We start from the raw sequence: 12,242 nt of genomic DNA, 5'->3' as shown, positions 1-12,242 counted from the left end.
TGTGTGTGTGTGTGTGTGTGTGTGTGTGTGTGTGAGAGTGTGTGTGTGTGTGTGTATGAGTGCAGTTACTCTCCTCCTCTAATTCACTTTTATTTCACTCTTTTATTCACACTGGCTAGTCTCTGGAATAGAATGTGACCTTAACTCCATGTCTACAGCGGGCATGAGTTGCACATCACAATGCATCAAAACTAAATCGCTCCCTTTATAATCAATGAAGCTGTCTAGAGTTGCTTTCAGCGGACAGATGCTCCGTTTATATTTCTGAAGAGCTGCAGAGCTGCTCCAGCCACTTTATTCTCCCATCCTTCTGAAAAACAATTATTTTACTTGCAAACCCTTATATGTGTGGAATTAATTTTATTCTATGAGTTTAATTCTTGATGTCGTTGGCCTTTTTTTATTTAAATCATCTTGTGTTTTTAACCCTATGCAGTTTTATAAAACATGTTATATTATCATTTTATTGGTTCTAAGATAGCCCATGCTAAATCAATTTGTATACAAAACGATTTCTGTTGAAAATTATTAATTTCAATAAAAGCGTAGCCTCAAGCTTACAGCGGATTGATCAGTGTTAAAGAACCAGTGTACACATGCTGTCAGGCTACATTCACACCGAAAGTGTCCAATCCTGATTTAGGCAACAAATGTCACATTTTTGTCATATTTTATTTCAAAATTAAATTAGAAAAAATTATCTTTATTTGCATTCTCTATTCTATTTGTATTGTTACTGTTCAAAGATGTGACTCTGACAATTTGATATCTAATGTAAATCAAAATACAAGTATAAATTTAAGTATATTGCTGCATTATTATGTGTAATAATTAACATAGTGAATACATTATATTAACTGCAAGGGTAAATCAAGCATGCAGTTATGACAACTGTTAAGTTACACTGGCATACAAAAAATATAAAAACACATTTACAACCTAAAAATGTCACATTGAAGTCATTTAGCAAAAGTGTTGCCAGTGTTTTTTTTTTGTTTTTTTTTCACATTTGAAATGTAATTTTCCCTGTTCATACAACCATCCAAAATCAATTCTGTAAATTAATAAATAATAAATAAATGTGTGGTTTGAATGTAGCCTCTACTAACAGTGCAAAGGTCAAAGGTTCATGCTCCCGTTCACTCCCAGACAATTCCAAAAACAATTTCAGTCCAGCTTCTTGTTTGTTTGTTTTTTTCTAACTGTTTAATTTTGCTTAAATATTTTCTTAATTTAGTGCAATGTCAGTGTCATGTTTTTGCCACATTAATTACATTTGCAAATCCTCTCACTGACTGTCAACAGAAGAGAAACATGTTGGCTTTTACTAAAAAAGGAGAAAAAAAAAAGAAAACATGATTAAGGTAGTGGAAAAAGACAAAGCGAAAGAAAGAAAGCAAGAAGCAGCGTGAATATTCTGGAGTTAGACAGACAGTTATTAAATGATGGTGTCTAGAACAGTATATATACCTGTGTGTTCATATTTGTGTCTGAGGAGGGAACTGCTCTTCTGGAATGTTTTGTCGCAAAGGTCACACGCGTACATACCACTTTCTGTTTTCTTAATCTTCTTCCTGGACAGACAGGCCTCGGGGTCGGCCATATCATCTAGACTGCTCAGATAATCTGCCGGCCCGTCGAGAAGCTCGCTCTGGAAAGAGACGGCGATCGTTAGCTCCTTGAGCTTAGCATTATTTTTATTGTCATCACACAATGCGGTTCACTCTATGGTGCAAGAATAATAAAAATAACAAATCACAAATTAATAAGCATTAGAATAAAACAAACATTTACAGAAGCTGCTGGTGTCAGAATCAATTACTTACAATTATAATAATTTACAACTCAAAATTAATATGATATGATATGATATGATATGATATGCATCAAAACTAAATCGCTCCCTTTATAATCAATGAAGCTGTCTAGAGTTGCTTTCAGCGGACAGATGCTCCGTTTATATTTCTGAAGAGCTGCAGAGCTGCTCCAGCCACTTTATTCTCCCATCCTTCTGAAAAACAATTATTTTACTTGCAAACCCTTATATGTGTGGAATTAATTTTATTCTATGAGTTTAATTCTTGATGTCGTTGGCCTTTTTTTATTTAAATCATCTTGTGTTTTTAACCCTATGCAGTTTTATAAAACATGTTATATTATCATTTTATTGGTTCTAAGATAGCCCATGCTAAATCAATTTGTATACAAAACGATTTCTGTTGAAAATTATTAATTTCAATAAAAGCGTAGCCTCAAGCTTACAGCGGATTGATCAGTGTTAAAGAACCAGTGTACACATGCTGTCAGGCTACATTCACACCGAAAGTGTCCAATCCTGATTTAGGCAACAAATGTCACATTTTTGTCATATTTTATTTCAAAATTAAATTAGAAAAAATTATCTTTATTTGCATTCTCTATTCTATTTGTATTGTTACTGTTCAAAGATGTGACTCTGACAATTTGATATCTAATGTAAATCAAAATACAAGTATAAATTTAAGTATATTGCTGCATTATTATGTGTAATAATTAACATAGTGAATACATTATATTAACTGCAAGGGTAAATCAAGCATGCAGTTATGACAACTGTTAAGTTACACTGGCATACAAAAAATATAAAAACACATTTACAACCTAAAAATGTCACATTGAAGTCATTTAGCAAAAGTGTTGCCAGTGTTTTTTTTTTGTTTTTTTTTCACATTTGAAATGTAATTTTCCCTGTTCATACAACCATCCAAAATCAATTCTGTAAATTAATAAATAATAAATAAATGTGTGGTTTGAATGTAGCCTCTACTAACAGTGCAAAGGTCAAAGGTTCATGCTCCCGTTCACTCCCAGACAATTCCAAAAACAATTTCAGTCCAGCTTCTTGTTTGTTTGTTTTTTTCTAACTGTTTAATTTTGCTTAAATATTTTCTTAATTTAGTGCAATGTCAGTGTCATGTTTTTGCCACATTAATTACATTTGCAAATCCTCTCACTGACTGTCAACAGAAGAGAAACATGTTGGCTTTTACTAAAAAAGGAGAAAAAAAAAAGAAAACATGATTAAGGTAGTGGAAAAAGACAAAGCGAAAGAAAGAAAGCAAGAAGCAGCGTGAATATTCTGGAGTTAGACAGACAGTTATTAAATGATGGTGTCTAGAACAGTATATATACCTGTGTGTTCATATTTGTGTCTGAGGAGGGAACTGCTCTTCTGGAATGTTTTGTCGCAAAGGTCACACGCGTACATACCACTTTCTGTTTTCTTAATCTTCTTCCTGGACAGACAGGCCTCGGGGTCGGCCATATCATCTAGACTGCTCAGATAATCTGCCGGCCCGTCGAGAAGCTCGCTCTGGAAAGAGACGGCGATCGTTAGCTCCTTGAGCTTAGCATTAGTTTTATTGTCATCACACAATGCGGTTCACTCTATGGTGCAAGAATAATAAAAATAACAAATCACAAATTAATAAGCATTAGAATAAAACAAACATTTACAGAAGCTGCTGGTGTCAGAATCAATTACTTACAATTATAATAATTTACAACTCAAAATTAATATGATATGATATGATATGATATGATATATGATGTGATATGATATAATATGATATAAAAAATAACAACATGATCTAATGATAGAATTTATTAATATTTTAATTCATGATTATGTATAATTAAATATGTTCATAATGAACTGTAATATAAATTATACACCCAGATAAAATAATCAATAAACTGTAAATGACAGAGAACTTGCTTGTTTAATCTATTTATGTATTTCATGATTTTCTTTTTTTTTTTAATTTAAAATGGAATATGTAAAAATTAATAAGATACGCATTTCTCAGCTAAAACTGGAGTAGGAGTCTTAAGAATTGAATATTAAAATGTTTGCGACCTGAAAAAGCATGTAAAGGCAGGATATTACAAATGAGGCCTTTCTCTCTTCTTAATCACACCTTATTCCATATATTTGCATTCAAATTTGGTTTAATTTCATACATGAAAGGGTGTTAGCGCAGTATTTATCTGAGCAGAGATTACCCCGATAGGCTTAAACTTAAATTAATGGGGAAAAAAATATTACATTAGAAGCTAATAACAATAAGGAGAGAGTCTTAGTAGGGAATATTGCCACAGTCCTCTAATTTCAAACGGTAATGATTAAATCAAGAGGGGCACAAAATGGCCAAAACTGCAGCGACGATGCCCTCATTAAGGACAGCCGGCTCTGGACTGACAATACTTCTGCACACTCTCTTTTAAAAAGCTCTGTGCTATCGTTCCGCAATCAATTTGAGCTAAATGCCCTTAGCTGTATTTTTAAAATCTAATTTAATAACTTAGAATAGGAAACATTATTAATACTTTTTTATCAGAATGGTTTCCCCGATGTTAAACAGCCCTCAGCGCTGAGCTGTAATGAACATGGGGAGTGTGCATTATTAATCTTTATGCTCAAGCTCATTTCAGCTTTTCTCGCTGTAGAAATATAGGGAAAAAAGGGGTAGAAATAAAGAGATATGTCTAAGGTTCACTGATTCTCTATGACTCTGGTTTTTCTCACACCTGAGATGGGAAAAAGAGCAGTGGCGCCACAGGCGCATCTACTCTAGACCGACGAACACTTGCCACTTTGATGTTTCCTGCTCTCGGTATCTTGGACGAGCCACTCAAGAACTGGCAACATAACCTTCACCACTAAAAGAGCCAGCGTATGGCACTAGAGGCATTGACATCTACTACAGGAACCGCGGTTCTCTTTCATCGCCTCATCCGCCGCTGGGCGTGAGGTGAGTTCCCCTCTCCCGCTCTGAGTGGCTTTTAATTAGTGTCTGAATGAAGCCGAGCGCCACTCACCAGAGGGATAGAAAAAATAAACACAATGCCTGAGGGTTTATGAAACAGAGAGTCTGTTATTTACCTGGAACCCTGGCTTCCGCTGGTATTTTCTCCTCTGCTGCATCTCGGCGTAGCTGGCCGCGCCTGCCGCGTACGTGTAGGCCATGTGTGGCAAGAAGCTTATCTGGTCGAGGCTGGGGTAGGGTCTCAGCCCTGGGAGACTGGCTTGGACCGGAGGCATGAACGTAGGGTGAGGAAATGCACTTTGGGGCGGGAGGGAAGTGTACAGGGGTTTGGCAGCGAAGGGGTTCAGACCAAACATGGGGCTCGAGCTTTTGTCCAGATTGCTGTTTGCATTGGGGCTGCCAAACTCCTTCTTAGAGAGATAAGCCAAGTTGAGCGGCTCGTCTGCATGCGGAGGAGTCCTGGAATTAGCATACTGAAATACTTTCCTTTGCTCAAACCACTCTTTCACAAACTCCTGCGGAAGGCCGACTGCTATGGAGATTTTCAGTAGTTCTTCTGAGTTGGGCTCCATGTTCATGGCGAAATAAGCGTTCAGCACTGACATGTGGTCCTTGTAGGGACTGATAGGGCCGTTGATGCCCTTCTCGGGAATGACGGAGGGATGCAAGAGGCCATGTTTCTCAGCAAACAAGCCGGTTTTGTTGGTCGAGGTGTTCTGAGCGGGCTGAAGCACTGCCTTGATTTCCTCATTCATCTTGCAAAGGTAGCGCTCGTGCTGGTGCAGGGGAATGGGGCCAGGGAAGGTCTCTTTGCAATATTGGCAGGAGAAGGGTGTAAATATTAGATTATTATTCTCATGCGTTTTGTCCTCTATACCTATATCTAGCATATGATTTGCCTTCTCTTTCTTGATATTGCTTATTTGCCTCTTAGAGTCCGTAGTCAAGCTCTGAAGGCAGGCTTTGGCTTCATTGACCTTCTCAAGTGTGTAGTCTATGATGCTCTTGGTGGCACCGTTGTGATTGATGAGTGGAAGAGTATTCTGGTGTCCACCTGGAGAGGTGAGCCCTTGCTTCTGTTCCTCTATTTGGGAACCCAACTCCTTCATGTAAGCCTTCAACTTGGCGATCTCCTCTGGCTTGTAGTCCATCTTTTGTCGATAAACTGTGTTGTCCACAATCTGCAGGACCCTCTGAACCTCGCTCAGGTTGTTTCCCAGTGATGGGTATCCCAGCATTTGCCCCTCCATCCCCATGCCCAGGTGCTGAAGGGGATTCTGGGAGTTATGAATGCCCAGTGGGCTGCCTCCCCTCATACCACCATTGAGGAAGGGGCTGCCTGTACCGTAGCCATGAGAGGCCATCATCAGCTTATAGTCGTTGAAGTCCAGTGGTTCAGATTTGATGTTGAGGTGGTTGGACTGGTCTTGCAAACCGAGCGGTTTGCCATTCTCCAGTTTGTGTCGTAGCTGTGAAATGGCGTTGTTCGTTGGGGAGGACGATGCAGAGGTCGGAGATGAACCTGTCTTCATGTTGTTCCTCACCCTGCCATTGATGGCGATCAGTCCAATGCATTTCTTACTGCTTATGTGTGAACTGTAGGACCCGGAGTGCGAGAATCTCTTCTTACAGTTTGGACATTCGTATGGCTTCTCACCTACAGTGAAGACAGACAAAGAATTTGATCACATCAAAAAGTGATAGATGTTCTTATCGACACTGATTACATTTCTTTCCATGTAAAGAGTGTGTACCCTCTCTTTATCTAATGAAACATCTTTGCTGAGACAAAGCAAACAAAGAACCCATTAATTATGATGTAGAATTAAGAACATTCTTTACTAAAGCAATGCGTTATGAAAGAAAGAAAATGACGTACCACTGTGTATCCGCAGGTGCTCCTTTAGATGGTGTTTGTATTTGAAGGCCTTGCCGCATTCGGTGCATTTGAACTTGCGGTTGCCAGAACCCTGGTTGAGTATCTGGTGCTGTGGATGAGAAAATATTCACATGAGCTTCTCTTGCACAAACACACAACAGGCAAGATTTCAGTGAATAATTTTATGACGGGCCAAATGGCTCCCGTTGTAAAGCAGCATCTTGCTTTGGTTGGGTGCATTTGAGAAGTGATAACAGAGCATCTCATACCTTTTCATTTCCTGACTCTAGAGCCAGAAACGCTGCATTGGCAGCGAAAAAAAAAAGAACAAAAAGAATCCTATTTTTAAGATGTTTTTCCTCATTAGGGAGGCAGAAATGATCCACTTCATCTAATTTAGCATAATCGTTCCAAACAAATCACGCATATTTAACCAACACATCCTTCAGATACCTGTGCAAAGAGTTCATTACGCAAAAAGGTGGGCTCGCATAAATGTTGCAATTCCATAATTGGACACAAATTTGTAGACTGTTTAAAGGCTTCAAAGGTCTCTTTAATAATGCGTGAATGCGGCTCGTAGGCAGGCACTTCATTTGCTGTTCAAAGGTAGAACATGAGCGCTGCGCCCCTCGCATTTGCAATTCAAAGCAGAGCCTCGAAAATCAAAATATAATAACAATAACAACAACAACAATACAGGCGTCAGTGCAGAGAAGCAGAGAGCGCACCAGGCGAGCACAATTAATTCAGAGTGGGAGGTGAGTATGTCGAACGGGCATAGGAACACAAAAGGCCTGTGAGCGCTGCCCATGATCGGCTCCGACAACTGGTGGGGAGAGAGAGAGGCTCGCATTCCGCTGGAGACAGATGGCATAAAGCACAGGACACAGGGAGGATTGTTCAAACAGCGGCAACCTTCAAACATCAAGCAGGGAGCCAGGCGGCCCACGGCGGGGAGGGACCCCACCATTCGCTCATATGTTGCCGAGTCGCATAAACAAACAGCAACAGCTGCTTTACACCCCTACCTTCCCTCTGAGGATGGAGGCAGGTTTTAGTCCCACCATCACCCTCGATGTGATACAGTCACTCTGTCTGCCTAATTGTGACTGGCAGCAGCGAGAGGAGAGGGATTTTTCCGCCCAGTGTGATGCACTTGCGCTAAGTGTGTCAAGCATGATGTGGGAGGGGCATTTGATTGGGTATTTGCATTTTATTGGGCTTAGCAAGTATCGGTAAACCACAGTCACGTACACATGTAGAGCGCTCTACTGCGCATCACGGACTGATTTCAATGGCCATCGGATTTTCAGACAACTGCAAATTTTCAACAGGAAAGTCTTTCAAGATGAAGCGCACAAACAAAGACCAACAAATAGGAAGTAATTTGTGGATTAGAGAGGTCACGGGTGCAGAATGGGCCATCTGTTCATGTTTCGAGCGGACCGTGGCATCAGGTGAAGAAGTTGGCAGCTTGTCGTGTATCAAATCATTCTGTTCTAGTCAGAACGTCATATCTGAGAGATAAAAGAGCTGCTGTACCTCATCTCGGATGATTACAGGAGCGAGTCTGATGTCCGCTTTGAGTCGTAAAGATAAGTTTTAAGTGGCTCAGTCACTAGAGAGATCCACGTATCACGTTGCATTACATAGACCTGCTTTATTTACCAGAGGAGATCCAGTGTGTCTACCTGTTTATACAGGCGAATGCGTCTTATATCTGACACGACAGCCACAACAACCCATATAATGTATGTAAATAATGCTGCAACAGATTGTTAAGAAATAAAACGCTGAGTGCTCGGCTCACGTTTATCATTTACGCACGTGGAAATTATGATGTGTTACTCTGTCACCGCAGAGAAACTGATTTTTAAAGAACATAAAAAAGAAAACCTTAAGAGCGGATACATTTCAAAATTGGAAATTAACATAGTCAATCGATCGTGAATATAAGACTGCAGAATCATATCAGAGCAGGCCATCAAAAAACCATTTAGACCTCAATTAAGGCTATAACCATTAAAAGATCTGCATCTTCAAAATGGCATGAAAAATTAATAATGATTGCCAGTCAAAATTATATATTTTCTCCGAGGGAATACAGCACATTAGATAGAGAGAGAGCGAGAGAGGAAGTGTGGCTCACCTGATCTCGTCCTGGCTTGTGTGTGGCCATATGTCTCTCCAGCTGAGTGCGGTAACCAAACGTGTAGCTGCACAGAGGGCAGGCGAAGTTCTCCTCGTTTTTCTCGTGCCGGTACTTGATGTGTTCCTTTAGGGAAGTCAAGCGTTTGTAACCCCGGTCGCAGTAGGGGCAGGTCAACAGTTGGGCGAAATCATCTGGAGTTCCAGGTGGCAGGTCTGCAGCAGAGAGAGAGGGGCAGCGGGCCAAAAGGTCAGCAAATCAATGGCAGCGAATGGGCGTTGTGCCCAGGGTGGTACAAGGAGGTATCTGTACAATCTGCTCCACTGTGTGACGCCATCAAAGTTGGCACTGCCACCCAAACACGCACTCACGCCAATGCATGAACACACAGTAGGTGCATTCGAATTCACACAATTCGCTGAGTTTTGCTCGTGGGCTTTAGGTGAAGAAATATAACACATTCATGTTTTAAACTATTTTAGACTCCTAAAGCAGGAACATGCTAGCGACAGACATGTCAGATTAGCCAGGCCCATCGTTTGGAAGATGTTTAGCCATTTAAAGATAATGGCATCGGCCAATAACTTAAAAAACAGGTCAAATTCAATATCCACTGACCCTTTTGGGAATGGATAATGCACATTTTTTTTTTTTTTTCAGTAAATATTGTTCAAAATGAATTGTAAATCAATAATAAAACTAAGTTGAAAATAAATGTAGTCGGTTTTATTTATATGATAACTGCAAATATGAGAATTGTTTCTGCCACTAGCCACCTTTGCTCTTTAATATTAATATAAAAACATATGTTAAGCCTTTGTATATAATGCATCATAAAATAATTGTAATGCATTAATTATGCCCTGTAATGCACCTCATAATACACTGTATGATCTCATGAATAATTATAACCACAGATTTATTATCCTTACCTATTTGTTTTACACCTTTAGAAAGTATAATGCATTAGAACATTGTATTGCACTGTAACAAGGAATCTGTAAATATTTAGGTTATTTCTGAAAAAAGAAATATCATACTTTATAACGTACCTTATGAACATGCATTATGCATAAATGCATCAAGTAAAGTGTTACCAAGCATTCTTCTATTAAAATTGTATTTGTGTTGGTTCTATGCAGTTTATGGTAACATTATGGGTTTTGTATATGGGTCGCCACTTGGTGTCCAAAATCAAATCCGGGTCTTGAAACAGAAGCAGATGGGAGCCTCACAATTGGCCTGGACTTCTTTGGATTGTGTCGGAATAAACTGCTACTAACCCTAACTGGCTAAAAGCAGTTGTTTACAATGGTTTAAACCCGAACATAGTGCGTTTACTGATGCCGTTTGGGGGCCAGTTGTGTTCTCTCCATTGTAATCGCTTCTGGTGGCTCGCACGTCTAATTTTTCACACGTTCTTCATAATAGAGGTATGCGGCTGCCCCCCTCGGGACGGGAAATTTCAGGTTTATGATTTCACCACTCGGACAGCTGCACTAAAGGTAAACACTGCGGCATGCAGCCAATCAGACGGCGGCAGCAGCTGCTGGGCATTCTCACCGTTCTCCTCGTGTCCGTTGGCTTCGGGCGTGGCGAGGCGGGAACGGGAGAGTTCCTCCGGTGCTTCGGGGTAGATGATGGCTGTGTCTCCTCTCTGGAGGTATTCGGCAATGCTGACCACATGACTTTCACTGTCCACCAGTTTACGCTTCCGGAAGAAATCCTCAAACTCAGTAGCGCAGTGTACGCTCTTCACTAGAAACACACAGAGAGAGAGAGAAAGCGTTTAAATAAAACCTGGATTCTTGCTTGCATGAGAAAAATATGGTGCATTGGAAGGTGACGGAAACCTGCGGCAGCAGCTGTGATCAAAAGAACACAGGAACATTAGAGAAATGTTCTAGGAGGGACATGTCTAAATTACTGCCTTATCTAGCCACCCAATGGACACTAAAATAAGAAATATGACTTAATCTAACAGGAGAACCATTGGAATTGTGGAAAAGCTTTTTAACGATAAACCCTTTTTTCTACTTTTTAAATGTATTAGAGGCAGTCAGACAAGGAGCAGAAACATATGTCGTAATCCCAACATCACTTCCTAGCTCTCTACTTAGAAGTAGATAATTAGAATAGAAATTAGAAGAAATTTTGAAGTGAAGACACAACAGGGCTGAGGCTATGTGCTATTTTTCCTTTGCCACTTAAAAAGCAAACATTTGAATCACGAAAATGCCCACAAAAAGAAAATTACAAATATACCAGTTGTTTCTCCAAGACAGCAATGAGAATGAGTAGAAATGTTTGCTGAATTTCCTGCTTCTTGGATGTTTCTCGTGAGAAAAAGACTCGAGTAATCTCTCGTGTCTCTTCTAAATGTTCAGAGATCTCAATATGAACTCAAACATTTCTCATCAAATGACCTGAGCTGCTCTCCACATTCATTTTATAGCTCTATAGTCGTACTGCATCACAACTAGTCACTCATTTGGGAATCTTAGGAGAAACATCTGAGAACAACATGAAACATAACTGAGAAGTGAGTACTGAGCTGTGAAAAAGCAATAACATTTGCTCATATGGAGAATCAGTGTATGTAGAAAATAGACACAAAGAGTGTCATAATTATTTCTCCACATCTTTTCTCTACAAGAGAAGATACAGGAAATCAAAGGTGTTTTACGTTATTATATAACAGAATATTATCTAACAGAGAATAAATAGCTCTCAACCATTCGTCAGACAAGTTAAATATTACAGCAGGGGGCCAACGCATGTTTGGCTTGAGGTTTATCAGCTACCTTTTAATTAGGATGAGCTTGTGTAAGGTATAAACTCTGCACTGAGGTTTGTCTGACAGTAAACATTTTATCGTCTCATTTGTGCAAAGGTCGAGCCGCTGGGCTGTGTCGCTGTCAAAAATGTCTTGAAAATGTCAGAGAGCCGGCAGCCCTTTAACATTATTTAACAGAGCAAATGATTTCCCTCCTCTCTCATTACTAGACCTGCCTCGCTATCATTCACGTGAACACGCGTGAGCGCCGCGGCCCGACAAATGAACACGTTTAGCTCCTCGCTGCGGCGGCTTACATGATTTTAACAAATCAAGTTTACGCACAAATTAGATTTTGTCCTGAAATGCGATTTGGGGAAGTTCGTGCTCGCAGAAGAAAGCGCTCTAAAGTCGACGTCCTAATGTTTTCCTTCCGCTTCTGTCGCTCGAGCCGAGAACGTCCCTCCCTGCAGAGGAGGATCGTGGGCTGTTTATCTCTGGAGTGTGTGTCTAACATTAGAAAGCTTTATTAAAACTACACAACCTTCCTCCTGAACTACATCAGCGATGAAAGCTCAAACACGGCCTAACAGTGTTTCTCAAACCCTTGTGTGTGTGTGTGTGTGT

General features: G+C 40.0%; 1 protein-coding gene across 1 annotated transcript in view; it reads right to left on the bottom strand.

Annotated features, from left to right (window-relative positions):
• Window positions 1–12,242, bottom strand: part of LOC107684631 (zinc finger E-box-binding homeobox 2-like) — a 77,472-nt gene that overhangs the window by 3,251 nt on the left and 61,979 nt on the right. The window contains exons 4-8 of the mRNA XM_016480929.1: window positions 10,403–10,597; window positions 8,840–9,054; window positions 6,688–6,796; window positions 4,925–6,465; window positions 1,471–1,678 (exon numbers count right to left, since the gene is read on the bottom strand). Coding sequence (XP_016336415.1) covers window positions 1,471–1,678; window positions 4,925–6,465; window positions 6,688–6,796; window positions 8,840–9,054; window positions 10,403–10,597 — 2,268 coding nt within the window. The remainder of the gene's footprint in view (window positions 1–1,470; window positions 1,679–4,924; window positions 6,466–6,687; window positions 6,797–8,839; window positions 9,055–10,402; window positions 10,598–12,242) is intronic.

The sequence above is a fragment of the Sinocyclocheilus anshuiensis genome, unplaced genomic scaffold, assembly GCF_001515605.1.
Source record: "Sinocyclocheilus anshuiensis isolate Anshui unplaced genomic scaffold, SAMN03320099.WGS_v1.1 scaffold2319, whole genome shotgun sequence".
In the NCBI taxonomy this organism is placed as follows: domain Eukaryota; kingdom Metazoa; phylum Chordata; class Actinopteri; order Cypriniformes; family Cyprinidae; genus Sinocyclocheilus; species Sinocyclocheilus anshuiensis.
Note: the sequence above shows the minus strand (reverse complement) of the source record. Positions and strands in the feature narration are given on the sequence as shown.